Source organism: Rhinoraja longicauda, chromosome 8 (genome assembly GCF_053455715.1).
Source record: "Rhinoraja longicauda isolate Sanriku21f chromosome 8, sRhiLon1.1, whole genome shotgun sequence".
NCBI classification, from domain to species: domain Eukaryota; kingdom Metazoa; phylum Chordata; class Chondrichthyes; order Rajiformes; family Arhynchobatidae; genus Rhinoraja; species Rhinoraja longicauda.
Window position 1 is genome coordinate 10297265 of NC_135960.1, and position 27955 is coordinate 10325219.

Consider the following 27955-nt stretch of genomic DNA (forward strand, 5'->3'; position numbering starts at 1 on the left):
GCCCTGTACAACTGCAGAAAGACCTCTTCACTCCTATACTCAAATCCTCTCGTTATGAAGGCCAACATGCCATTAGCTTTCTTCACTGCCTGCTGTACCTGCATGTTTACTTTCAGTGACTGGTGTACAAGTACACCCAGGTCTCGCTGCCCTTCCCTTTTACTTAATCTGACACCATTGAGATAATAATCTGCCTCCTTGTTTTTGCCGCCAAAGTGGATAACCTCACGTTTACCTACATTATACTGCATCTGCCATGCATCTGCCCACTCACTCAACCTGTCCAAGTCACCCTACAACCTCCTAACATCCCCTTCGCATTTCACACTGTCACCCGGCTTTGTGTCATCTGCAAATTTGCTAGTGTTACCTTTAATTCCATCATCCAAACCATTAATATATATTGTAAATAGTTGCGGCCCCAGCACCGAGCCTTGCGGCACTCCACTCGCCACTGCCTGCCATTCTGAAAAGGACCCATTTATTCCTACTCTTTGTTTCCTGTCTGCCAACCAATTCGCTATCCATGTCAATACCCAACCCCCAATACCAATAGAAGCAGAATTAGGTCATTCGGCCCATCAAGTCTACTCCACCATTCAACTTATCACTCCCTCCTAACTCCATTCTCCTGCCTTCTCGCCATATCATCTGACACCCATACTAATCAAGAATCTGTCAACCCCTGCCTTAAGAATATCCATCGACAACTGTCTGTAGCAATGAATTCCACAAATTCACCACCCTCTGACTAAAGGAATCTCTCCTCATCTGCTTTCTAATGGTACATCCTTTTATTCTGAGGCTGTGCTCTCTAGCCCTAGACTCTCCCACTAGTGGAAACACCCTCTCCACATTCACTCTATCCAGACCTTTTCATTATTTGGTAAGTTTCAATGAGGTCCTCCCTCATCTTTCTGACAAGGACCTCTAGCAAGACTGCTTCTCTTGGGCAGATTCCAGTCTTGCTCATGAATGAAGGATCACACAAAGCAGAAGGCACCTATTTTTAATAGACAATAGGTGCAGGAGTAGGTCATTCGGCCCTTCGAGCCAGCACTGCCATTCACCGTGATCATGGCTGATCATCCACAATCAGTACCCAGTTCCTGCCTTCTCCCCATATTCCTTGACTCCGCTATCACTGAGCTCTATCTAACTCCCTCTTGAGAACATCCAGGGAATTGGCCTCCACTGCCTTCTGAGGCAGAGAGTTCCACAGCTTCACAACTCTCTGAGTGAAAAAGTTTTTCCTCATCTCCGTTCTCAATGGCCTACCCCTTATTCTTAAACGGTGGCCCCTGGTACTTAAGCTAATTTATCAAGTTCTCAGCATTTCAGGTTTTGTAACAGGGAACTGATGTGCGGGTGATCGCTGGTTGACATGGACTCGGTGGGAAGAAGGGCCTGTTTCTATGCTGTATCTGTAAACTGAATTAAATCTAGTGCGTAGGGTGGTGCTACTGTACGAGGCGATCGCAGGACATCACGGACTCCGTGGGCCGAGGTGACTATTTCCACGCTGTATTTCTAAAGTGCAAAGTCTAAACCCTGCTCTATTATTGAGAAAAAATTAAATCATTTGAACAGCAGCTGGGGAGCTAATCTGTCTGCGGGTCTTCTATGTTTTTGAAAGCACCTTGTGATCTTTAAAGCTTCAGTTCACAGATTCATTGTTACGTTTCAAGCAGAACACAATATGTATTTGAGAAAGGAAAATTGCTGCATGAGGAGCATGATCTGAGGAGTGAGACAATTTGAAATGTTCTTTCAAAGAGCCAGAGGCCTCGAGAGGCGCTACAGAGTTTCGTATAATGTGCATTTCCCAACTCCCTCGGGCTCTTATCTTTGATCATGTTCTTGTCACGGTGAAAATCTAAGTGCCAGAGCTAGCGAGGTATTTGTTAGTTATTATTTTTGTTCCCCCAATTCCAGTGTTTTCGTATTTCGCAGCCGGTGTGAACACACACACACACACACACACAACCAGGATTGAGGAAGGGTCTCGGCCAGAAACGTCACCCATCCCTTTCCTCCAGAGACGCTGTATGACCCGCTCAGGTACTCCAGCTATTTGCGTCTATCTACCAGGATGGAGGTCAGTGCTCCTCCACTTTGATCAACTATTGAACACTGGCACGTGTTCCAGGCATGACGCTTATCAATCCTTTCGTTTAACGTTGCTTTGGACAATCCTAATTTCAAAATGTATTTTTGTTCATAGGTTCGAGGAGCAGAATTAGGCCAATCGGCCCCATCAAGTCTACTCCACCATTCAATCATGGCTGATCTATCTTTCCCTCTCGACCCCATTCTCCTGCCTGGTCCCCATAACCCCTGACACCCGTACTAATTAAGAATCTGTCCAGCTCTGCCTTAAAAATGTCCATCGACTTGGCCTCCACAGCCTTCTGTGGCAATGAATTCCACAGAGATTCACCATGCTCTGACTGAAGAAATCCTTCTCATCTCCTTTCTGAAAGTGTGTCTTTTATTTCTGGGGCTGTGGCCTCTGGCCCTAGACTCTCCCACGAGTGGAATCATCCTCTCGGCAACCACTCTACCCAGGCCTAGGTGGTGGAGGTGGCATTTTCAGCCTTTAAGTGATCATTGTGCAATGCACTAACAGAACTGTAATACACACTGCTGACTGGGGTGCATGTCTATTGCCGATGATTACTTAAAGGCTGATAATTCTTCTTCTATGACAATGACGCATTAGCTTTATTCTGGCTTAACGAGAGATAGAAGCACAAATAACCACCAGGAATATCCATTCCTCTGCATAAGCATTTCAGACTGAAGCTACTGAAAAATGTCGTTTAGTTTAATTTATTGTCATGTGTACCGAGGTACAGTTTAAGGTTTTTGTAGCATGCTCTCCAGTCAGTGGAAAGACAATACATGATTACAATCTAACCATTTACAATGTATATGGTATAAGTGAATAACGTTTAGTGCAAGTTAAAGCTGGCAAGGTAAAGTCCGATCAAGGATAGTCCGAGGGACACCAAAGAGGTAGATGGTAGTTCAGCACTGCTCTCTGGTTGCGGTAGGATGATTCAGTTGCCTATTGACAGCGGGGAAGACACTATCCCTGAATCTGGAGGTGTGCGTTTTCACACTTCTATAACTTTTGCTTGATGGGAGAGGGGAGAAGAGGGAGTGGCCAGGGTGCGACTCGTCCTTGATTATGCTGCTGGTCTTGCCGAGGCAGCGTGAGGTATGGATGGAATCCGATGGAAGGGAGGTGGGTTTGTGCGATGGTCTGGGCTGTGTCCACAGTTTGCTGCAATTTCTGGTGGTCTTGGATGGAGCTGCTCCCAAACCAAGCTGTGATGCATCCTGATCTACATGATGAGGGTGGGCACATTTTCTCTCCACTTTAAGACTAGTTGCCCTAGAATTTAATGGGTGCAACCTCCCTTTCACTGGCACAAAATTGACCCCGAAGTATCTTTTATTGGGGCATTCATTAGATTAGGTTTTGTGGAAAAACTCTTTGGCCCATGTTGTGTCCTTTATAACATGTGAAAGGGAGCAGGTGACAGAGAAGTGGGTGAACAATAGACAATAGATGCAGGAGTAGGCCATTCAGCCCTTCGAGCCAGCATCGCCATTCAATGTGATCATGGCTGATCATTCTCCATCAGTACCCCCATACCCCTTGACTCTGCTATCCTTAAGAGCTCTAACTAGCTCTCTCTTGAATGCATTCAGAGAATTGGCCTCCACTGCCTTCTGAGGCAGAGAATTCCACAGATTCACAACTCTCTGACTGAAAAAGCTTTTCCTCATCTCCATTCTAAATGGACTACCCCTTATTCTTAAACTGTGGCCCCTTGTTCTGGTCTCCCCCAACATTGGGAACATGTTTCCTGCCTCTAACGTGTCCAACCCCTTAATAATCTTATATGTTTCGATAAGATCCCCTCTCATCCTTCTAAATTCCAGTGTATACAAGCCTAGTCGCTCCAGTCTTTCAACATATTAACCTAGAATTAACCTAGTGAACCTACGATGCAAGCCCTCAATAGCAAGAATGTGCTTTGAGTTCCGACACACACTCAGTATCATGAGAAAATGGGTGGTCACGGTGGCGCAGCGGTAGAGTTGCTGCCTTACAGCGAATGCAGCCCCGGAGACCCGGGTTCGATCCCAACTACAGGTGCTGTCTTTATGGAGTTTGTATGTTCTCCCCCTGACCTGTGTGGGTTTTCTCCGAGATCTTCGGTTTCTTCCCACACTCCAAAGACGTTCAGGTATGTAGGTTAATTGGCTTGGTAAATGTTTTTTTTTTAAATTGTCCCTAGTGTGTGTAGGATAGTGTTAATGTGCGGGGATCGCTGGTCGGCGCGGACCCAGTGGGCCGAAGGGCCTGTTTCCACACTGGATCTCTGTATCTCTAAACTAGACATGATCTGACACTCGCCTGTCTGTAGGTCCGCTCCTCTTGTGTGTTGAAAGAAGAGTTGTAGCACCCTCATGAGTCTCATTACCGTTCCCTGAGATTTAGACTTTAGAGATAGGGTGCGGAAACAGGCCCTTCGGCCCAACAATTCAGCTCCGACCAATGATCACCAATACACTCGTTCTATCTCGGGAAGATTTTATCAAAGGCAATTAAACTACAAACCTGTACATCATTGGAGTGCGGGAGGAAACCCAAGCACCTGGAGAAAGCCCACGCAGTTACAGGGAGCATGTGAAAACTCTGTACAGACGGCACTCGTGGTCAGGATCGAACCCGGGTCTCTGGCGCTGTAAGGCAGCAACTCTACCGCTGCACCACCTGCTGCGGTGGCAAAGGCTGAGAATTAAGTAGGCAGAACCACACCTTAATGGTTGTCAAACTCTTTGCATTCGTATGTGGGGTCAGTCTGAAGCTCCTCCCACAAAGCTAGGAAGCTCTGAATGTCACTGATATTGAACAATCAGCAAATGGTTCAGGTAAATGCAAGGTAGTAACGCAGGGCCCATTCACGGGTTTTCATGCGGCACAGTGGCGCAGCGGTAGAGTTGCTGCCTTACAGCCCCAAACACCCGGGTTCGATTCCGACTACGGGTGCTGTCTGTACGGAGTCGGTACGTTCTCCCTGGGTTTTCTCCGGGTGCTCCGGTTTCCTCCCACAATCCAAAGACAATTTACAATTTTGCCGAGGCCAATCAGCCTACAAACCCACACATCTCCAGAGTGTGCAGCACGCAGAGAGCAGATGAATAAATGGGCTGGAGGTTGTGGATAGTGAAACAATTGGCATTGGAAATCTAAACTGTGGGCACTAGGGATAATTTACAGAAGCCAATTGACCTACAAACCTGTACGTCCTTGGAGTGTGGGAGGAAACCAAAGCACCCAGAAAAAAACCCTTGCGATCACAGGGAGAACGGACAAATTCCATACAGACAGCAACACACAGGATCAAAACCAGGTCTCTGGCGCTGTAAGGCAGCAACCCTACCGCTGCGCCACCCAGAATATCACTCATTGCATTTGCTTGTAATTCCCACACTTACATTGGACTTCACAGTTAAACTGTCCATGGCTTCCTGCCAGAAGAGAGTTTGCACTTGCTCTCCGAAAACCTTCAGCAAGCGCCTGGATTTGCCCCCACGATTATTATGGTAATCAATACAAATTTTCAACGGATTTAGTGAATGCATTAACAGAAAATTAAGAGTGAGCAGGCACTCGGCATTTCAGAGAAAACATCATCATCATCATCATCATTTTCTGTGGATTAATACAAGTCTAGGTTCAGTCATTCAGGGCATTATGTAAAATGCCACCTCCTGTTCCACCCTCGTGTAATCTGCATGGCAATAATTCATCTAATAGGAATGAACTCCGCGGGGATTGCCGATCTCATTCATGGACTCCTCCAGTACTCAACGTATTAACACTTCAGATAAAATTTCCTTTGATTTACAATGATAACCTCCGCCTTCAAAAGTTATATTCCGTTTGAATGCCTGTTGCAGAGTGGCAAAGCATTTGGAATGAACGTATTATACCTGACTTCCCTAGCACTGCACGATCCGGTATTCTTTCCCAACTCTTTATCCGAGTTGCTCCTCAATGCCCGACAACGTTGACTCCATTGTCAGTACTTTTGCCACTGACGGAGGAGCTGTGTGTTCGAGTCCCACTCCAGAGACTCCAACCAGAGAAATGGCATGTTATCAAAGGCGCTGCCGTTATTAATCTGTGACTCAGCCTGTTGCTTGATGATATGAAACGATACGATAGAACTTGATTTATCCCAGGAGGGAAAATGATCTGCCGACAGTCATAAAAACAAAAAATACATGAAGCATGAAATCAAAGTGACGAGTGGAAAGGATCGGGGATGTGCAAAAAATTGGGGGGGGTGGGGGAGGGGAGGGGAGGGGAGGGGCGTGCAGCGTAGGTTTACTAGGTTAATTCCCGGAATGGCGGGACTGTCATATGTTGAAAGACTGGAGCGACTAGGCTTGTATACACTGGAATTTAGAAGGATGAGAGGAGATCTTATCGAAACGTATAAGATTATTAAGGGGTTGGACACGTTAGAAGCAGGAAACATGTTCCCAATGTTGGGGGAGTCCAGAACAAGGGGCCACAGTTTAAGAATAAGGGGTAGGCCATTTAGAACTGAGATGAGGAATAACTTTTTCAGTCAGAGAGTTGTGAATCTGTGGAATTCTCTGCCTCAGAGGGCAGTGGAGGCCAATTCTCTGAATGCATTCAAGAGAGAGCTAGATAGAGCTCTTAAGGATAGCGGAGTCAGGGGGTAAGGGGAGAAGGTAGGAACGGGGTACTGATTGAGAATGATCAGCCATGATCACATTGAATGGCGGTGCTGGCTCGAAGGGCCGAATGGCCTCCTCCTGCACCTATTGTCTATTGTCTCAGTCTACCCCATGACAGAAGGGGGAGGAGTTGTACAGTTTGATAGCCAAGGGGAAGAAGGATCTCTTGTGGCGTTCTGTCCTGCATCTTGGTGGAACCAGTCTGTTGCAGAAGGTGCTCTTCGGGTTGACCAGTGCGTAGGAGGATATTGGCTTTACCTTGCACCAAAAGTCATTCCCTTATCATGTATCTGTATACTGTAAATGGCACCATTGTAATTATGTGTATTGCCTTTCCGCTGACAGGCTAGCATGCAACAAAAACTTTTCACGAACCTCGGTACACGTGACAATAAGCTCAACTGAACTGATATAGAAAGCTCCCTCAGCATGATCTTCAAAGAGAGGGGAAGAGTTATCCCTGTATTCCATCTCACATTTATTCCCGATGCATCTTCTTAAAACAGAAAACATGCTAATTCGGCAAGTCCTGGTAGCTACAGAATCCCCTGTATCGATAAGGCCTTTGATCTTTCCCTTGCATCCCTGTGGCTGTGCAACTGCCATGGTATCAATGGTTTGGTTCAAGCTGTACTCCATGGTGGAACACTCTCCCCATCAGTACTGACTCCATAGCAGATGTCCAGCACCTCCCATCACAGCACGTTCCTGGCACACACCACGTGTAGATATATAAAACCACCCAGTTCATACATCAGTCGGCCAGAGCGCGGTGGCACAGCGGTGGAGTTGCTGCCTTACAGCGCCAGAGACCTGGGTTCAAACCCGGCTACAGGTGATGTCTGTACAGAGTCTCCCCGTGACCAGCGTGGGTTTTCCCCAAGACCTTTCGGTTTCCTCCCACACTCCAAAGACGCACAAATAATAACGTGCACACTCCTCGGATAGCACTGGAAATCGGGATTGAACCTAAGTCGCACTGCGCTCTCCGAATAACGTGAAAGAAACGATGAGTTAAAGTCAAAGTAAAGTTTCATAATAAATGCAATCTGTACATCTTACCAAATTTATAGAAATTGAAGAAGGGGAATAGAAGGTGAAAGGGGAAAGATTTAATAGGAATCTGAGGGGCAACCTTCTTTTTTTTTTAACCGAAAGGTGGTGGGTGTATGGAACGAGCTTCCGGAGGAGGTAGTTGAGGCAGGGGCTATCACAATGTTTAAGAAACAGTTGGATAAGTACATGGATAGGAAAGTTTTAGAGGGATATGAGCCAAACGCAGGAAGGTGGAATTAGTGTAGATGGGGCATGTTGGTTGGTGTGGGCTAGTTGGGTTGAAGCTGTATGACTATGTCAGATCAACACTAAACTGGTTTATAATCACTCTCTCACCGAAATATTGCATAATGCATGCTGAAGAAGCAATATGATATGAAACTGGATTCTTACTTTAAAAACTTGTGACAATAAGCTAAACTGAACTGATATAGAAAGCCCCCAGAGCAAGATCTTCAAAGAGAGGGGAAGATTTATCCCTGTATTCCATCTCACATTTATTCCCGATGCATCATCTTAAAACAGAAAACATGCTAGTTCTGCAAGTCCTGGTAGCTACAGAATCCCCTGTATCTATAAGGCCTTTGATCTTTCCCTTGCATGAAACTGGATTCTTTACTTTAAAAACTTTTACTTTTATATCTCCACTGATTGTGAAAGGTGCTATGTAAATGTTAACCTTGTCACTTAATATCTTAGAGTCTAAGATATTAAGTGACAAGTTTAACATTTACAGAGACAACCCTTATTGTTATTTTGAGTTATTTACATATACTACTTTGTATGTGTAGCAAAGTATTTAGTGTGTTTACAGGCATATGTGTTCATGCAGCCAAATGTTTACTGATTTATGTTATAATAACACAGAGCAATGTGCTTACATATATTTTTACATTTATGTTAATGCATGTACAATATTTGTACATTTCAATAAATAATAATCAAATGCAGAGACAGTTATTTAACAATATGTTAAGGATTAGGTACATTTATACAGTCTTACAGTTACAACCAGCCCTTTGAGGGCAACCATAATGCTGATGTGGCCCGGGGTGAAAATTAGTTTGACACTCCTGTCTTAGACATTTCACCGAGGTAGTTGAGGCAGATGCTGTGTCAACATTTAAAAGACATTTGGACAGGTACACAGATAGGAAAGGTTTAGGATATGGGCTAAATGTGGGCAAATGGGACTAGATTAGATGGGGCATGGAAGGCCGAAGAGCCTGTTCGACCTGGGTTCGTTCCTGACAACGGGTGCTGTCTGTACGGAGTTTTAAAATGTGCTTCCCGTGACCTGCCTGGGTATTTCCCGAGATCTTCGGTTTCCTTCCACACTCCACCTACAGGTTTGTAGGTTAATTGGCTTGATATAAATGTAAAATTGTCCCTCGTTCGTAGGATAGCGTTAGCGTGCGGGGATCGCTGGTCGGCGCGGGCTCATTGGGCTGAAGGAACTGTTCCCACGCCATATCTCGCAACTAAACAAAACTGCATCAAGTTCAATAAAGTGGTGAGAATACAACAGGGATAGTCAATCTATAAGAAAAGCAAAATTATCCATTGTTGTTGCCTATTTGTGAGCTAAAGTAAAAGATCCTTGTTCTTAGCACAAAATTTAGTCCATTATCTCTGCAGCAAATGTTTGAAATTAGAACTCTTCAAAATAATGTAGAAAATATGTTAATATATTTGCATTAAATCTGTGAGCATTCCTGTTCTAAATGAAAAACATGCAGATTAAAGCAACGCTTTTGAAAAGCCAATCATGATTAAAAAAATCAATTTCAAGGTTCAACCTTTAGTAAATATTTTGTTTTACAAGTCTCCTTCAAAATGGATTTTCTTTTCTTTTTAAAGCGAATGTACAAACGGGTCCGAAGGGCTCACATTTGGAGGGCAAAAACATTGAAGAAACATTTTAGTTTAGTTTAATGTCACGTTTATCGAGGTACACCGAAAAGCTTTTGTGGCACGCTAATCAGTCAGCGGAAAGACAATACATTGGAGAATCTTATAGAAGCATGTAAAAGTATTAAGGGATTGGGCAGGCAAGATGCAGAAAAAAATGTTCCCGATGTTGGGAGAGTCCAGAATCAGGCTTCACGGTTTAAGAATAAGGGGTAGGCCATTTAGGACTGAGATAAGGAAAAGCTTTTTCACCCAGAGAACTGTGAATCTGTGGAATTCTCTGCCACAGACGGCAGTGGAGGCCAATTCACTGGATGTATTCAAGAGAGAGTTGGATATAGCTCTTCGGGCTAATGGAATCAAGAGATATGGGGAATGGGGCACCAATTCTGGATGAACACCCATGATCATATTGAATGGCGCTGCTGGCTCGAAGGGCCAGATAGCCTACTCCTGCACCTGTTTCTATTACAATTGAGCCATTCACTATACATGATAAAGGAAATAATGTGAATAATGCTTAGTGCAAGATAAAGCCAGTAAAGTCTGATCAAGAATATTTATACGAAGACTTAAAACACCAGAGCCCAGAGCATTGGATGTAACCCACAGAGTGCTTGAAACAGATTAGTACGGAAACTAAAGTAAGATACTTGAAGGTCGGTGGGGATGTGGGGTTGGTGGAGTGGGGGAGAAGGGAAGAACATGCAAACGTTTCATAGTCAGCACCTGAGGTCAGGATCGAACTCAAGCCTCTGCCGCTGTGATAGTCACAGCTCTAAAAACTACACCAAAGAAATCGGTATGGCTGAAAACTAGCCTGGTGGCTTTTACATATATTTTTCAGCATTACAACTAAGCAGTTATATATATTGCATGTCTATATGTCTCTCATTTTTTGAACTGCTGCGCTGGTCAAGAAGGCACAACAAAGACTGTTCTACTTAAGAACACTGAAAAAGTCTGGTCTACCCCAACAGCTGCTGACGACCTTCTACCGCTGCACCATCGAGAGCATCCTAACGCATGGCATCCCTGTGTGGTACCTCAGCTGCACGGAGGCAGAAAGGAAAGCTCTACAGCGGGTAGTCCATAGAGCTCAGAGGGCCATCGGAACACAGCTACCAGACTTAGAGGGCATCTACAACACACGATGCCTCAGAAAAGCCACCAGCATCCACAAAGACTCTTCACACCCCTGCAACAGTCTGTTCGAACTCCTTCCATCGGGCAGACGATACAAGGCCTTCTACGCCCGCACCTCCAGACTCAGGAACAACTTCATCCCCAGGGCCATAGCTGCTATGAACCGGTCCTGCTGAGCCGGATGGCCACAACGCATAGATCAACTTGCACTTTACCCTGTCCAAAACTGTTACAACTGTTTCGTTTCGTTGGGTTGCTGCTGTCTAAATTACTTAAATTATTGCATTGTATGGGAGGCGCATTCCCAATCTCGTTGTACCCCTGGGTACAATGACAATAAAGATATATTGTATTGTATTGTATTGTATGAGAGCCCAATATGTTTGTAGTACATGTCCACCACCGATTTTCTGGCAACTGATGGACCGGCACCTCCTTTCATCCGGACAAAATTATGAGAGCATTGTGTGTGGCGTATGTTCTTTTGGGACATGTGCTTCTGTCCTGAAAGGATTGATTATTTTCTTCTTTGTTAATTGCTATTTTTTTTATTGAGGTTACTAGCAGCCCATGGTGCTTTAGAGACACGGGCAGAGTATAATTAGTGGGTCAGAGCTGTATTGGTGATTTATTATTACGTGACCTCTGTTGGTCAGCAGAATGGATAATTCGGCAAAGCTCTGGAACCAAGGGTGCCAGAAAATCGATGGTGTACGTGTATTCTTAAAATTGGAAAGCTCCAACCGGAGAAAGTTCTTCATTCAACTCCAAATCTACAGACTTAACCCGAGTCTAATATTAGACATATTATGTCTTTGGCGCACCAAGTCCACCTTGACCATCCCAAAGATCGACACAAATTGCTGGAGCAACTCAGGAGAGAAGGAATGGGCGACGTTTTGGGTCGAGACTCGTCTTCAGACAGAGTCAGGGGAGAGGGAAACGAGAGATGTGAAAAGAGACATAGAACAAATGAATCAAAGGAATGCAAAAGGACAAATCAAACCCAGAAATGATGATCAAGGAAAGGTGGAGCTTCAGACTGAGAGTCAGGGGAGAGGGAGACTAGAGATATGGAAGGGTAAGGTGTTAAAATGACAGATCAAAGCAGATGGTGGTCAAGGAAATGTAGAACAGTTCAAGTCTGGTACCGACTTAGGACCGAGATGAGAAAGTTTTTTTTCACACAGAGAGTGGTGAATCTGTGGAATTCTTTGCCACAGAAGGTAGTTGAGGCCAGTTCATTAGCTATATTTAAGAGGGAGTTAATGTGGCCCTTGTGGCTAAAGGGATCAGGGGGTATGGAGAGAAGGCAGGTACGGGATACTGAGTTGGATGATCAACCATGATCATATTGAATGGCGGTGCAGGCTCGAAGGGCCGAATGGCCTACTCCTGCACCTATTTTCTATGTTTCTTTGATCAATAACTGCCCCATTGGAGGTGCAATCCTACTGATAGGACATTAAAAACCAATACCCGTTTTCTCTCTTCTGTTAATATTGCCATATATGGTTTCAATGCTTATCATTACCGAATCAGTACATGGCGATTTATTTTCAGTCATTTTTCCTGTGCATTTTAATGATCCCCTTTTTAATTACACATTGCCTTCGTTATTGGGCCATCTGACTAATGTAGAAAATATCAACTGAAAAAAAAAACTGCTGCATATTAAAATATTTTTGGTTTCATAATCAAAAGTCACACCATTGTGCAATTGTGCAAATTATTAAACTGTAAGTGTATGCTTTGAATAAGTAGATTATAATGCAAATTACCTCAGCTCCTACAAAACTCTGTTATCTTTAATCCTCTCCGCACCAGCTCCCGTTCAATCATTTCTTCATCTCATTGGTTTTATATCCCCCAATAAGTCAAGATTTAAATTTTACTCACGTTGAAATATCTTCATTGCTTCAGCCCTCTCCATCTCTTTAACATCCTCCAGGCTTACAACCATCTCCACCATGCACCACAAAGTCAATGTTTCTAACTCCAGCTGCCTTGCGTAATCCCCCTACATCACATTACTGTAACAGCATTATAACAGGTCCTATAGCAACATTTAAGGGACACTTATACAGGTACATGGAGAGGGAAGGCTTAGAGGGATATGGCCAAGCATGGGCAAATGGGATTAGCTTGGATGGGGCATCTTGGTCGGCGTGAATGAGTTGGACTGAAGGGCTTGTTTCCATGCTGTACGACTATTACAGACTTAACAATACTCTGTCCTGCAGGGTGGTGAAGGCAGAAGCTTCACCAGGTTCAGAAGTGCTTGGTTCAGCAGTGACACAATAGGACTTGAAGAGCTGTTAACTCTGTTGGAAAATGAGATGGTTCTCAAAAGCTGCATTGGCAGGCACAGTGACAAAGGGCCGAGCGGCCACCTCCACTGTACCACACTCATGTTCATAACTATAGTTTGGTTTAGAGATACAGAACGGAAACAGGCCATTCGGCCCACCAAGTCCGCGCTGACCAGCGATCCCTGCCCATTAACACTATCCTACACATACTCCGGCCAATTTACAACGATACCATGCCAATTAACCTACAAACCTGTAAGTCTTTGGAGCGGGGGAGGAAAGATCGCAAATCCCAGAGAAAACCCACACAGGTCAAGGGTAGAATGTACAAACTATGCACAGACCAGCACCTGTAGTCAGGATCGAACCCGGGTCTCCGGCGCTGTAAGGCAGCAGCTCTACTGCTACGCCACCGTGCTGCCCTGGTTCTAGGAGCAGAATTAGGCAATCCGGCCCATCAAGTCTAATCTGCCATTCAATCAGGACTGATCAAGCTTTCCCTCTCAACCCCATTCTCCTGCCTTCTCCCCATAACTTCTGACACCCATACTAATCAATAATCTGTCAATCTCCGCCTTAAAAATACCCAATGACTTGGCCTCTGCACTAAAGAAATTCAATAGACAATAAGTGCAGGAGTAGGCCATTCAGCCCTTCGAGCCAGCACTGCGATCGTGGGTGATCATCCAAAATCAATACCCCGTTCCTGCTTTCTCCCATATCCCTTGATTCCGTTAGCTCTAAGAGCTATATCTAACTCTCTCTTGAATATATCCAGAGAATCGGCCTCCATTGCCGTCTGAGGCAGAGAATTCCACAGCTTCACAACTCTCTGAGTGAAAAGGTTTTTCCTCATCTCCGTTCTAAATGGCCTACCCCTTATTCTTAATCTGTAACCCCTGGTTCGGGACTCCCCCATTGTCTATTCCTCCTCATCTCTTTATAAATCTCCTTTCTAAAGCTATGATTCCACGATACAGCCCAGCACAGCTTGGAGTATTATGTGCAGTTCAGGCTGTACCATTGCAGCAAGGATGTCGGCTCTTTGAAGGTACGGTTGAGCTATACCAGAAAAAAATGCTTGGATTATAGGATTTTTAGCTACAAGGAGAGAATGGACAAACTTCGATTGTTTCTTGAGAGCATCGGAGGTTAAGCGGAGACCTAATGGAAGTTTTAAAAAACGATGAGAGGTATAGATAGGTTAAACAGTCAGAACTTTTTCTTTTCCCCCCCGCTGGGTGGAAATATGCAATAGTAGAGAACATAACATTTAAATTCAGAGGGGGAAAGTTTAATGGAAACTAGACCAAGTGGACCCGTTGGGCCCAAACCTCTACTGCATTGGTGCAGCACCCTCTCCTCCCCCTCTCTCCCCTCCCCTCTCCTCTCTCCCCTCCCGTCCCCCCCTCGACCCACCTTATCGGCCCCCCTCCCCCTCCCTCCCCTCTCCCCCCCCTCCCCTCTCCATCCCCTTCAACCCCCCCCTTATCCTCCCCCTCCCCTCCCTAGGAGATAGATTTAAATTTAAAAATGTGAATAACTTAAAAAATATAACACCGATTTCAATAAAACTTCTTCCATTAGCACCGAAGGGACGACGGTGAGTAAGGTGGACCTAAAATTGTCGTGCTATCGTGTACCTTATTGGCTGTTGTTCAGGAACAAACAAACAAACAAACAAGAGTTTTAGTACATAGATAGATGTGTGGGGCAACTTTAAAAAAAATCCAAACCAGAGACCAGAGCGCTGTGCTGAACTACCATCCACCTTTTTGGTGACCCTCGGACTATCCTTGATCGGACTTTGCTGGCTTTACCTTGCACCAAATGTTATTCCCTTATCATGTATCTATACACTGTAAATGGATCGATTGTGACCATGTATTGTCATTCTGCTGATCGGTTAGCACGCAACAAAAGGAGTTCACTGTACCTCGGTTCACCTGGCAATAAACTAAACTGAACTGAATGGTAGATGCTGGAACTGGCTAACAGGGTTGGTTATGGAAATAGATGCAACAGTGGCATTTAAGAGGGTTTTAGATAGAAACATGGACATGCAAGGAATGGAGGGATTTGGAGCACATGCAGGCAGAAGAGAGTAATATAATTTGGCGATACGAGTCTGAAGAAGGGTCTCGACCCGAAACGTCACCCATTCCTTCTCTCCTGAGGTGCTGCCTGTCCCGCTGAGTTACTCCAGCATTTTGTGTCTACCTTCAATATAATTCGGCATCATGCTTGACACAGACATCATGAAGGAACGACATGTTCCCAGTGTTGGGGGAGTCCAGAACCAGGGGCCACAGTCATAGGATAAAGGGGAGGCCATTTAAAAACTGAGGTGAGAAGGAACTTTTTCAACAAGAAAGTTGTGAATTTGTGGAATTCTCTGCCACGGAGGGCAGTGGAGACCAAATCACTGGATGAATTTAAGTGAGAGTTAGATAGAGCTCTGGGGGCCAGTGGAATCAAGGGATATGGGGAGAAGTTGGGCACAGGTTACTGATTGTGGACGATCAGCCATGATCACAATGAATGGCGGTGCTGGCTCAAAGGTCTGAATGGCCTCCTCCTGCACCTATTTTCTATGTTTCTATGTTCCTGTGCAGCACTGTTTTACAGTTTATGTACTCTGATACTGGATGGTGAATGACACTCACAGTTCTTGGGCTCACCCAACCAAGTAAATGAACAATTCACCCTTCTCGTTTATAACAGCAACATGTTGCTGCTGTAGAACCAGTTTCATGTCATGTACAAACCAGAAATATACCACAACACATCTCAATCAACACATCACATTCATGCTGAACACTAGTTTTAAGGAGCTTCGCAGGTTAGATACAGAGTTGTTGTTTCCCACGGTTGGGCATTGGGAATCCAGAGTCTGGAATGAAACTAAGGCATCAGCTGTTGAGTACAGCATTAAAAATTAAAGTGTCTTCAGAGATACAGCGCAGAAATAAGCCCTTCGGTTCAGCGAGTCCACACCGATCTGCGATCACCCTGTAGAGTAGCGCTACCGTATATAGCACTATCCGATGCATCAGGGACAATTTACAATGTACAGAAGCCAGTTAACCAACAAACATGTACATCTTTGGAGTGTGGGAGGAAACCGGAGCACCTGGAGAAAACTCGCGTAGTCTCAGGGAGAATGGACAAACTCCGTACAGACGGCACCCATAGTTAGGATCGAACCGGGGTCTCTGGCGCTGCAAGGCAGTAATTCTACCGCTGTGCCCACCTTTTACCTCCAGAGATGAATTCACCGCCAAAGAGGTCTGTGAAGGCTCAGTCGTGCAATGTATTCAAGGCAGAGATTGACAGGTTTTTTTGTAAAGGAATCACCAAAAGGATGAGAGGAGATCTTATCGAAACGTATAAGATTATTAAGGGGTTGGACACGTTAGAGGCAGGAAACATGTTCTCAATGTTGGGGGAGTCCAGAACAAGGGGCCACAGTTTGAGGAATAAGGGGTGGGCCATTTAGAACTGAGATGAGGAAAAACTTTTTCAGTCAGAGAGTTGTGAATCTGTGGAATTCTCTGCCTCAGAAGGCAGTGGAGGCCAATTCTCTGAATGCATTCAAGAGAGAGCTGGATAGAGCTCTTAAGGATAGCGGAGTCAGGGGGTATGGGGAGAAGGCAGGAACGGGGTACTGATTGAGAATGATCAGCCATGATCACATTGAATGGCGGTGCTGGCTCGAAGGGGCGAATGGCCTCCTCCTGCACCTATTGTCTATTGTCTATAAAAATGAATTTAGTGGGGTAAAGAAAAATCGCTGATATCATTGAACAATGGATCAGGCATGAGGGGTCAAATAACTTAGTGTTTATCAGTGTTTTTGTTGTCAGCATGAGTCAGCTCCTAACGTGTCTCGTTTTGATATCGAGGAATGACTCTGCTGCAATTTATTTTTTTAATATTGCAGAGTCAGAAAAAAGTGGTTTAATGACATTGTAATGCATTAATACAACAATAAGATTTTTTTGTCATCAATAATGGTTCGTTTGTTTCCATCAAAATGAATCTGTGGCATTTTCTAGATGAGCAGATATAATACATTGGATTTCACAATGTATCTTGGGGTAAGTTACAATATGGTCGGAAAAAGGATGCTGTGAGCTTAGAGCGCAGAGAGTGGAGGAATCAATGGAGATGGTAGGATAACATAATGATAGAATGGCTGAAGAGATCATTGATAACAGAAATGATGATTATGAAGAGAGATATCCAGAGGATGGGGCATTATTGTGCATACATTGTAGGTGCAGAATTCGGCCATTCGGCCCATCAAGTCTACTCCACCATTCATGGCTGATCTATCTTTCCCTCTCAAGCCCATTCTCCTGACTTCTCCCCATAAGCACTGATACCCAAGCTAATCAAGAATCTATCTATCTCTGCCTTAAAAATATCCATTGACTCGGCCTCCACAGTTGTCTGCGGCAATAAATTCTACAGATTCGCCACCCTCTGACCAAAGAAATTCCTCCTCATCTCCTTTCTAAAGGTACGTTCATTTATTCAGAGGCTATGGATTCTGGTCCTAGACTCTCCCACTACTGGAAACATCAGCTCCACATCCTCTCTTGTCTCCAGTAGTGGAAGAGAGGATAAAGAAGGATGACAAGGGAGGCTCAGAGGAACTGGACGTGAGCACTCGGATGCAACACAGTTAAGAGACCTCAAGAGTTGGTACAGTTTGAATCAGAATTGGGGGACAAATTAGAATGGGCGATGGCAGAACCTGGATGGGAGTGGGTAAAGGGACCAGAATGAGACTTGGTGAGAGCATGCAACAATGTCACTGTGCAACGAGCAGAATCTGGGCGAGGTAGCTGACTTTATGCTGAACTATATGCTTCGCTCCCATGCCTTTCAAACCAGCTTAACGTATCTACTGGTGGCTGATGGAATTAAGGTATGGAAGTATTGACGAAACTAAATAGGATAGCATCAGTATTGCATGCGTTAAGCTGGATGAGTCATTGAAATGGATCTGACAATTTGACAGCATATCAGCAACCTTCGTGTTAATGTTAGAGACACAGAGAGTTGGATCCCATTGGGCTTGGGTGCAACAAATTAAAGCAGGATTTGGGGAAACAGAATGCATGTGATGGGCGACAATGGACACACAAGGAAGTGCAGATGAGATATATATATAAAACAAACATAAAGCACTGGAGGAACTTAGCAGGTCAGTCAGCATCTCCGGAGTTCATGGATAGGTGATGCTTCCTGTTGGGACCTGGGTCCCTTCTTCAGACCGGAAACATTCATCTATCCATGTCCTCCAGAGATGCTGCCTAGCCCGCTGAGTTACTCCAGGACTTTGTGGGTTTTTTCAATGGATAACAATCCCATTATAGGCAGCAAAGACGACGCCGCAGAGAACATTGTTAAAGCATATGAGTAAGACATAATGGAGAATTAATTTGAAGCTGCTAATATGCTACGAAGTTCCACAAGTGACGATCCAGAAGTAAACTAATCTGTACAATGTGTCCAAGGTTAATAGCTACAGACAATATCAATCTAACTCTTTCCAGTGAATCACAGGGTAATACTCAGATGTGTTTTCAAACGTTTGCTTCGCAACCATACAATTCTTTGCTGAAGACATTGTGCAAAGCAGGAGAACTCCACAGCTTATAGTACAACATATTTCAGTAACCCTTTGCTGAATGAAGTAAGTTATTGATATCCTTCAATGGCCCCGAGGTTTAATAATAAAGGAAAAGGTTTTGAGATTTTCCCCTGGATAGTTGCAACAGGCTAAAGAAAAAATAATTTGTAGTACAATGATTTCTACCGTCTCTCTTTTTCTCCACACCCCCAGCACCTACAGGTACAGTTAATTTAACATGAGCTCAGGTTAATTTATCACTTCAGATTTTCTAAGTCCGTTTTTTTTTTTAAAGACAGAGATTTCAATGTCCTAGATATTCAATGACAACTCTTGAAGATTATTTAAGTCGAGTTAAAAATAATCCTAGTGTGTCTGCTCAGTATATATTAGTGATATGTGCTTCCAACTGAATAAGTAACTAGGTTAGAAGAAGCTGATATAATTTAAAGGAGCATTTAACCATGAACACAAAAACACCTTCCAGCAGCTATCCAGTCAGTGTTTGGTGCGTTGGATCGAACTCAAAGTAGCTGGTTGCCTTTATGTGTGTGTGTGTCCCCCAAAGGTTGTTAACTAGCTTTAGTCTCCGAAGCAACTCCGAGATGGAGTATTGACTGCTGCTACAAGTAATCCAAATTCTCGCTCTATTTCGTACACAGAGCTAGAGTTTTCAGGACCGAAGACAGCGCCTAAAGAATTGCTCACAATGCGCGCATTAAATCAGGAGGCAAATTGAACAGTTATCGCAGATGGCAAAATATGCTCCATTTTTAAAAAATAAACTTCCAGAGTCTGAAGTTATTACTTACAGCGTCGTTATGTGAACATTATTTCCAGCTAGATGATAGAACATAATATTAAGACAAACACCACAAGCCAATTGTGCATTTAAGATGCTAGTTCAAGTAGGCACCGCTTTAAGTTGCATTATAAGAAAATAACTGCAGATGCTGGTACAAATCGAAGGTATTTATTCACAAAGTGCTGGAGTAACTCAGCAGGTCGGGCAGCATCTCGGGAGAGAAGGAATGGGTGACGTTTCGGGTCGAGAACCCTTCTCTTTAAGTTGCATTTACTCTATATAAAAAATACCCACATCATTCTGCAATAAGACTGAAATATTTCTAGAAATTTCAACAGCAAACTGTCCCTTTTAGATTGGTGGGGGTTTTTTTTTTTAAGGGCAAGACCCAATGTTTTTCAACGGATTTTTGTTGCAATACACTTTCTCAGTGCTCACCTTCCCCTTTCCTCCCAATAATAACATCCCCGAACCGTGTACTACTTACGGGAGTGGGCAGTTAACAACAAGCCCCACAGACTGGCGACGGAGAGAGAAAGGGCGAAGAAGCGGTTGCTGCCAATGCACGAATCCATCGTTTTTCCCTCTCTCTCTCTCTCTCTCTCTCTCTCTCTCTCTTGACTCCCGAGGTAAATATGTGAAAGTGTGGCTGGTTTCGTGCTAGCGCTCCATCGCTCCGCACCTGACCATGTCAGTCCACATTCTGCCTAGCGTGGCTCTAGCGCTCACTCTCTCTCTCCCTCCCCCTCTCCCTCCCTCCCTCCCTCTCTCTCTCTCTCTCTCTCTCTCCCTCCCTCTCTCTCTATCCCCCACCCTCCCTCCCTCCCTCCCTCCCTCCCTCTCTCCCCTCCCTCTCTCTCTTTCTCTCCCTCTCCCTCTCCCTCTCCCTCCCTCTCTCCCTCCCTCTCTCCCTCCCTCTCTCCCTCCCTCCCCCTCCCTCTCCCTCCCTCCTTCTCTCCCACCCTCCCTCTCTCCCTCCCTCTCTCCCTCCTTCTCCTCCTCCTCCCACTGTTGAAACCAGCTGTTTCCTACACTCACTCTGCCTTGCAGACAACACGTTTCCCTGCGCCAACACTTTGGTAACGGGAAATAGGGACGTTAAAGAGAGAGAGAGAGAGACAGAGTGAGAGAAAAAAAAAAGTCCCTCGCTTCCCACTTTTCACTTGGAGCTGCTCCAAAGAGGCGCCCCACTAACGAGTGAGTTAACACCGTGCACATGCACCGTATATTTATTCGCACACATCACGGGAGAATTTACAACCCATCTCATAGCCCCTCACGACCGTTTTGTGGATGAGTTTGCATGTCCCAAGTCCACTCTGTGACCTTCTGGAACCCAGTTTCGTTGCGAAACGATCCCATGAGACCAAGTAGTGTAAGAAAATAACTGCAGATGCTGGTACAAATCGAAGGTATTTATTCACAAAATGCTGGAGTAACTCAGCGGGTCAGGCAGCATCTCAGGAGAAAAGGAATGGGCGACGTTTCGGGTCGAGACCCTTCTTCAGACTGAATGTAACCATGAGTCCAGTGAATTTCTTACACCTGTGTTTATTTTTAATGCGACCCCTTAAATAAGATTAACTTCCAAACCCTGTCTGCAAAAAAAAACCCAAACCAAAATCTCAATTTATATATTGTTTCTCCAAAAGACCTTTCGAACTGTGATTAAAAATACACAAATTCTGCTGGAGTTGATAGATAGATCACTGTTCATTTGCTCTGGGGTTTTAAAAAAATGACCTCTTTAATTAACATCATTCAAAATGCGCTCTTAAAACTTTAATATTACCGAGCTAATCCAGCAGACAGCGTTGCAATTGCATTCACCAGACTGAAGATCGGGAAGAAGCCTGCATACTTAGACCTCTAAAAGTTTCAGGAAGATTACCTTCATAGTATTTCATGTGTATTGTCCTATTGAAATTGGACTGCAGTCAAAAATAATGTCATTTCATTTTAAAGCTAGTTTTTTTTTTCTTACACTTTTTTGATTAGACAAAAAAAAAACTTCTAAGGTCCATTTGGTCGAAGATTGGGGTTCCCTGTATATTTATTGATCTGTTTGAAGAAATCGATTAACGCCAGCCATTGTTGTTTGGGTCTGGCAAGGGTTAAACCTCACGTGGACTGGGTTAACAGCCGTCTTGAGGATTCTGTACCAAAACAAAACGCTCTTTCAAAGCGCTCGGAGTTTCATTCTCTTTTTTTCTCCTCTCTCTCTCTCTCTCTCTCTCTCTGCTCATCAATCTCACAGCAGACTGTTGGCAACTCGGCATTGGTCTCCCATCGATGTTGTCCTAAATCGAGAATGTAACCATTTGTTCAAGTGGGCACGAAAAGAAAGCTATTAATATTCAGAGTAGTGCGTTGTGGTGGCCATTAATTCCTTCTCGTACCGCAACCAAAACCAACTTAGTCGTTTGTGCACCTGAGCGTTCTCTTGTGAGATCTCGCCCCCGTCCACGCCATGTGCTCCCCTGCCTTGCAGAACAGTAAGAGAGTTCTGTCCAGTGACCCCCCGATAACACCTGTCCCTACTATACCCACCTCCTCCATGGACTCTGTCCAAGAACCCCGACAGTCCTTTCAGGTGAGGCAGGGGGTTCACTTGCACCTCCACCCAACCTCATCTACTGCAACCGCTGTTCCTGTACATCGGCTCATGTTCGCTGGAATTTAGAAGATTGAGGGGGGATCTTACAGAAACTTACAAAATTCTTAAGGGGTTGGACAGGCTAGATGCAGGATAAGTTTAAGGATAAGGGGGAAGTCTTTTAGGACCGAGATGAGAACGTTTTATTTCACACAGAGAGTGGTGAATCTGTGGAATTCTCTGCCACAGAAGGTAGTTGAGGCCAGTTCATTGGCTATATTTAAGAGGGAGTTAGATGTGGCCCTTGTGGCTAAAGGGATCAGGGGGTATGGAGAGAAGGCAGGTACAGGTTACTGAGCTGGATGATCAGCCATGATCATATTGAATGGCGGTGCAGGCTCGAAGGGCCGAATGGCCTACTCCTGCACCTATTTTCTATGTTTCTATGTAAGAAGATCTAGAACAAGCGCAGACTGGGTGAGCGATCATCTCGATGAACACCTCTGCTCAGTCCACCTTGGCTTATGTGATCTCCTGGTTACCAAACACTTTAACTCCCCTTCCCTTTCCCACACTGACCTTTCTGTCCTGGGCCTCTTGCCACGTTCAGAGTGAGGCCAAATGTAAATTGGAGGAACAGCACCTCATATTTTGCTCGAGGAGCTTCCAACCCAGTGGTACCAATATCAATTTCTCTAATTTCAAGTAACCCTTGCATCCCCCCTCCATTCCCTCCCCCACCCAAGTGTCCGACTAGTTTTACTGTCATCCTTTTGAGTACCACTGTCTTATATAAATAGTTATCACCTTGCCCATAGCCAACAATCGACCATTGTGGCGCTCTACACCTCCCTGATTATCATTGCTTTTTGTATCTTTCATTCATTTGTCCTGAGTCTACAGCTCTCGTTCTCCTCTCCCCTGACTCTCAGTTTGAAGAAGGGCCTCGACCCAAAACGTCACCTATTCCTTTTCTCCAGAGATGCTGCCTGACCCGCTGAGTTACTCCAGCATTGGGTGCCTGTCTTCTTTACAACAACGTGTCTCTGTATTGCTTCATGAATATGGTTCAGCCCAAGACTAATTTCTACCACTTGTTCACCACTAGCACAGTTGTGTGGGAAGGAACCGCAGATGCTGGTTTAAACCGAAGCTAGACACAAAATGCTGGAGTAACTCAGTGGGACAGGCAGCATCTCTGGAGAGAGAAGGAATGGGTGACGTTTCGGGTCGAGACCCTTCTTCAGACACTGACACATTTGTGTTGTCCTTTCAACTGGCAACAGAGTTAGCTCCTAGTACACGAGTGAAACCTCAGGCAAGGCTTCTTGGAGAAGGAGAGATTAATTACCACAGTAATTGGCATCAACGATTTACACCTAAAATGCCTTTAAGGCTTGGTGCATTCCATGTTCCACTTATTTGCTTTAAACCAGAAAAAAACAATTAACGCTCCATCTCACCAGAGAGTGGGTAGGATTGCATTACACTATAAGTTTCTTGAGGCCATTGCAAAGAAAATAACCACATTTCTGATGAGCTTACTTGCTTCTCAGGTTCTCTAGACGAATTGTAAAGAAAATGGATGGATTGCCCAGCAAACCTCATTGTTTCAGCGGGCCTTAGCGTCCACAGTCCTGTTTACACTGCTGCACATGGAGTTTCCAATCGAACTATAATTTTATTTTATTTTTTTAAACCTTGGAGAAGTATGGAACTGCAGATGTTAGTTCACAAAATGAAACACAAAGTGCTGGAGTAATTCAGGCGGTCATGCAGCCTCTCCGAAGAACATGGAGAGGTGACGTTTCGGGTCTGGACCCTTCTTCAGACCAAAGATACTAGAAGAACATGATGGACCACTCCGTTGAAATCGCCTATACTGAAGTGTAGTACGCAAAGGAGTGTAACGTCCGCCATTTTGGCAGGCAAAACCCGCCATTCGCTATGCCTCTCGCAGAGTGATCAGTGTTTTGGGAGAACAGTATGTGTGATGATACCATTAAAATGCAGAATATATCTCATCTATCAATTCACAGATTTTTGTTATTTTTCTTTTTAAATGTCTCTGCAAGTTTCTGCCTACTAAAATGGCGCCACGACATACTACGATTTTTAGGGTTGAGTGGTCTATCTTGCTCCTCTAATATATTTGCTTCAGACTGATGAGATTTTGGTGGGGGAAGGAAAACTGGAAGTGAGGAGGGGCAGGACAAAGCTTGGCAAGTGATAGGTGGATACAGGTGATAGGTTTTTTTGATAGTCAGATGGTTGGAAAATGGCCAAAGATGAAAATAAAAAAGGTCATTAGGTCATAATTGATAGGAGTAGATTTAGACCATTCAGCCCATCGAGTCTACTCCGCCATTCCATCATGGCTGATCTATCTCTCCATCCTAACCCCATTCTCCTGCCTTCTCCCCATAACCTCTGACACCTGTACTAATCAAGAAAAAAGGCGTGAGATAAGGGTAGAAAAGTTCCAAATTGTGAAGCTAGAGGAATATAGGTGGAAGGGGAGGGGAGAAATGGGTGTCAGTCCATGAAATTGGGAAATGGGATATTTTTAAGGCAGAGATAGACAAGTTCTTGATTAGAACGGGTGTCAAGAGTTATGTGGAGAAGACATGAAAATGGGATTAGGTGGCTGAGATCAGTCACGATAGATTGAATGGCGGAGTGGACTCAATAGGCCAAATGGCCTAATTCTACTCCTATATCTTGTGAACGTGAGTCCAGGTGAAGCACAAGAAAAGGGGGGGGGGGAGGGGAAGAGGGTGTTTGGATTAGTTGCCTAAAATTAGAACATTTGATGTTCATACAATTGGGTTGTAAGCTACATGATGCGAGTTTCCTCCAGCTTGCATGTAGCATCAATATAGTGCCAATTTCCAACCTTTTCATCGAGTCATTTCCTTTAGTCACCACCTCACGAAAAGAGTGGAGTGATCATTCTTGACGCAAACAACAACAGAGGTTTCAGCTTAATTAGTCGTTTATTGAAGTAGTGATACAAAGCATAATGTGAGTGCATTCCCAATTATACTCCTAATTCTGGCTCCTCCCAGTCCATGCATGCCCATATATGTAAGCCTTGTATTCATCTCACGACAGCCCCTAAGTGTCCAAAGATAATACAGCAAGATACAAAATTATATAATATATGCTAAGGCAGCTAACAAACACAATAATAATAATAATAATAATAATAACCATTTATTTTATATAGCGCCTTATCAGGTGCTCAAAGCGCTTTACAAAAACAATCAACATAAAAACAAACAGACAAACTATCCTAACGGAAAAGCGGCGAATAAACAACGCCAGCGTCCTCTCACGTCAGGGTCCGGCAGTAGACAACAAAAAGCACAGGACACACAGATACAATTTTTACACAAACAGCCATCACAGTGATTGCTCTAGGCATACCCTCACTGTGATGGAAGGCAAAGAAAAGTCTTATCTCCTCCTCATTCTTCTCCCGTGGTGCCACGAGGTGATCTAGGCTCCCAACTTTTTGAAGCCCCCACCGGGCGATGGAAAGTCCCAGGGCCGAGCCGAGCAGGCCGATGAAAGTCCTGAGCCCCCACCGGGCGATGGAAAGTCCCAGGGCCGAGCCGAGCAGGCCGATGAAAGTCCTGAGCCCCCACCGGGCGATGGAAAGTGCTGCGGCCGGGCCACGCAGGGCGATGAAGGGCCTGCGAGCGGGTCGATCAAACCTCGCGCTTCGGGGCGGTCGAAGCTGCTACGGCTGGAGCTCCCAAAAGCCGGTCGCCAGCCAGGGACCTGCGAACTCCCGATGTTGCGGTCTGCAGGGCCCACGGCCGAAGCCTCCGAGATGGTAAGTCCAGGCCCTGCGACCGGAGTCTTCAAGGTCGATCCCAGCTGGAGGCCGCCGACTCCACGATGTTAGGCCGTAGCGCGAACGGAGATACGACACGGTAAAGGTCGCATCTCCGTTGAGGAAGAGATTCGAAAAAAGGTTTTCCCCCAACCCCCCCACCACCCCCCCCCACATACACAGAGTTAAAAATAGAACAAAACGTACATTAAACGATGACAATGACAATGACAAAAAACAAAAAAAAGACAGGGAGACTGCCGGTGAGACACAGCTGCAAAACACAGCCATGCCCCTTTTTGGCCCACAAATGGCCCCTACACTCACTCTGCCAATGGAGGAGGCCCAGGATAGAAAGGTCACTATAGGAATGGGAAGAGGAGTTAAAACAGTTAGCAACTGGGAGATACAGTAGATCTTGGTGGACGGAGCACAATAAAAAAACTCTTACCTGGCTTATAAAGCAGATCAAAGTGTTGAAGATGCATGATTTATTTCCATGAGGGATGAGTTTCAAGGATGTTAGTCAGATCAGAATGGTACTGTTCTGGACATCACATTACAGGAAACAAACGGTAGCAATAGGGAGAGGATACCCACCATCCTAAAAAAATGCTTCCTCTCTCCATTGCCACATCATAGTTGTGAAGTGCCGTGGTTACTTATCTAACTCCAACAACACCCTCAACTTCTCAAACCCACAACCTCTGCCACAAAGAAGGAAAAGGGCAGCAGGGATTCAGGATGCCTCTGCCATCTTGGACTTCTCCAGCATGCACGCCATCTTGATTTGGGAATATGTTGGCGTACCTCAGCATCTCAGGGTTCCAGAAACTGTGATACCCGCTGCCCCACCGTGCCACCATTGTGTGCCCAGTTATCAGACACAGCCCTGCCTTATAAGATTTAGTGCCTTATTGATTAGTACGGGTGTCAGAGGTTATGGGGAGAAGGCAGGAGAATGGGGTTAGGAGGGAGAGATAGATCAGCCATGATTGAATGACAGAGTAGACTCGATGGGCCATTGGTCTAATTCTACTCATTTTCCTTATGACCTTATGATTGGAAAGTCCTGAGTCACCAATGGTCTACTGCGGCCTGAAATTTCCACTGGATCCCTCGTTGCAATGCTTAAGAGATTAGTAGAGTTGAATATTTGTTTAGTTCTTGCTCTTTCTTCAGAGCTAAAGCCTTTCTCTCCACGAACACATGTAGGTCTTCCAAGATCCCAGAAGCAGTTCCCTTTCCAATACTGTAGCATTTTGTCCATTCTCGGAAACAGATTGTTAAGTTATCTTTCCAATTGCAGTCAACACTTCACCTCTCTCTGGTAACTTGGACATCATTACATTGTTTCCTAACAGAAAGTAAAATTGTGTTACAATGCCCCTGGCGATAAATGTTTTCATGCTTTAATCTTCCTGACAATGGTTTTTTTTCCCCCTGCCATTCTTTTACAATTAGGGAGCTTGTGTAGTAGTACTCTTCCTGGCAGTCGTGATGTTTGCATGATACTCTTCTTCACTACAGACTCCCTCTGCCCACAACGCCCAGGAGAGTTATTGATATGCTTCCACTTTGCACTTGGTAGATTATCATATTCTCTGTCTCACTGCAACTAAGTTTGCATCAGAATTTCACAAACATAGCATACCCGCATGTGTAGTACACAACACGTGTACCCTGAGCTACTATCTACCTCACTGAAGACCCTCGGACTAGCATTAATCAAACTTTATTGGACTTTGTCTTACACTAAACATCATTTCCTATATCATGCATCTGTACACAGTGGATGGCTCGATTGTCATCATGTATATATGGTCTTCCCACTGACTGGTTAGCACTGAAA

The 27955-nt window shown here is 44.7% G+C and overlaps 1 protein-coding gene across 1 annotated transcript in view; it reads right to left on the reverse strand.

Moving 5' to 3' along the window:
- LOC144595738 (contactin-associated protein-like 5) overlaps window positions 1-20395 on the reverse strand; it is a 644436-nt gene extending 624041 nt beyond the window's left edge. The window contains exon 1 of the mRNA XM_078403317.1: window positions 20154-20395. Coding sequence (XP_078259443.1) covers window positions 20154-20241 — 88 coding nt within the window. The 5' untranslated portion in view covers window positions 20242-20395. The remainder of the gene's footprint in view (window positions 1-20153) is intronic.
- Between the last annotated feature and the right edge of the window lie 7560 nt (window positions 20396-27955).